At 59.8% G+C, this 1,684-nt stretch overlaps 1 protein-coding gene across 1 annotated transcript in view; it reads left to right on the top strand.

The window, feature by feature from the left end:
• The first annotated feature begins 444 nt into the window (after positions 1-444).
• Positions 445-1,684, top strand: part of SERPINF2 (serpin peptidase inhibitor, clade F (alpha-2 antiplasmin, pigment epithelium derived factor), member 2) — a 6,143-nt gene continuing 4,903 nt past the window's right edge. Inside the window, exons 1-2 of the mRNA XM_010141653.1 lie at positions 445-504; positions 1,363-1,425. Coding sequence (XP_010139955.1) covers positions 445-504; positions 1,363-1,425 — 123 coding nt within the window. The remainder of the gene's footprint in view (positions 505-1,362; positions 1,426-1,684) is intronic.

Here is a 1,684-nt window from a genome sequence, read left to right as displayed (position 1 = left end):
CAGCCCGCTGAGGCAGGTCAGTGTCCCCGCTGCCGGGAGCCCGGGGCACAGCGGAGGGTGCTGTGCCCAGACCTCTGTGGTTTTGGACAGGAAAGGAGCAGAGGCTCTGGTCTTCTTCCAGAGGCACGGTGTGTGCAGGACTTGCCATCCAGAGAAATGAGGGCGGCAGGGTCAGAAACGTGGGATCCGAGCAGGAGAGCGGGTGTAGGAGCCTGGCTGCGGGTACAGCTCTGTGCTCCTGCCCGTCCCTGCTCCCCTCTGATTTCGCTGCCTTGGCGTTGGACCCGCGAGTCCTCTGATGTTTCTCTGCAGCATTGTTCAATCCCCTATTGTTTTCCTGCGCCAACCTGTTTGGCCAGGTGGATGATTTTCTCCCCGTAGAGCTGAACAGGCTCAGCTCGCGCTGCCAGCCAGCTGGAAATCGCTCCTCTCTGTTGCAGAAACATGGTGTTCCTCTGGGCGCTGTGGCTGCTTGGCCTGTCCGCTCTGCACTGTCACCTCAGGGTAAGTCGCTTCGCCCCAGCGATGGTGGGACCTCCGCGGGGCGAGCCCAGCCAGCAAAGAGCAAGGGGAGCGAGGTGGCTCTCCTGCACCAGACCATGGGGTGAATAGCGCGGGAGAAGCCCTGGAGGGCAGGTTGGTGGAGGATGCTGCTTCCCCGCTCTGGGCTTAGCCTGTGCCCTGGTACAGCAAGGTTTCTAACCCTTTTCCCAGCTAATGTGGCTGTGGATATTGTCATTATTCAAGTGGATTTCTGTAGAAAGTATTTGGAAACTTGGCTTCGACTGTATTTAACGACCATGACCTTCAGGGGCTAACAGGAGGCTGTTTAATAACAGCTTTTTTTTTTTTCTCCTCCATTTTCAATCCCGATCCCTGTCCGATCCGAGATTGCAAAACCACTCTCTAGAGGATTCATTCTTTTGTACCATTCTGGCCTGGACCCTTTCAAAACAAATCCGGTATCTGCAATCTCTCCCAGCTCCTGCCCACTCCCACCACCCCCCGGTGGACCCCCTGCCCCTGGGTCTGCCGCCGAGCCCTGCCCATGCTGTGGGGACTGCCCCAGCCAGGCTGTGCTGCCCTCTGAGCTGCCCCCTGGGGAAAGCGCTAGGGGTGGGGGCAGAAAAGACTGGCTCCTGCCCACTCCCACCACCCCCCGGTGGACCCCCTGCCCCTGGGTCTGCCGCCGAGCCCTGCCCATGCTGTGGGGACTGCCCCAGCCAGGCTGTGCTGCCCTCTGAGCTGCCCCCTGGGGAAAGCGTTAGGGGTGGGGGCAGAAAAGACTGACTGGAAGTTCAGAGGGAATGATCTGGGACCTGACTTTGTCTCTCTGTTGGTTCCCCCCCTCCCCGTTTACAGTTTTCTTCGGCACATGCCATCGAGCAAAAGCGTATCACCTTTCTCGAGGACTGGGGGGCGAAGGTAAGCGACGCCCGGTTCCACCCGAGGGGACTGAAGTTTCGCTGTGGTGTTCGCAACGGCTGTCCGGTTTGTGCTGAGACAGGATGAGTCCAGGCAGCGCAATCAGCAGCGAGAAAGTCCATCGTTGTGCAGGCTCCCCTCCCCTCCTCACCCACTGCTGCCCCAGCACCGGGCTCCTTCCTTGTGGAAGCTCCAGCCTAAATAACTGGGGGGCGTATGGAGTAAACACCCGTAGCTGCTGCGTGCACGGACTGGGGGG

This window comes from Buceros rhinoceros, unplaced genomic scaffold (genome assembly GCF_000710305.1).
Source record: "Buceros rhinoceros silvestris isolate BGI_N320 unplaced genomic scaffold, ASM71030v1 scaffold31388, whole genome shotgun sequence".
Classification (NCBI taxonomy): Eukaryota; Metazoa; Chordata; class Aves; order Bucerotiformes; family Bucerotidae; genus Buceros; species Buceros rhinoceros.
This window is presented reverse-complemented; position numbering and strand designations above follow the sequence as displayed.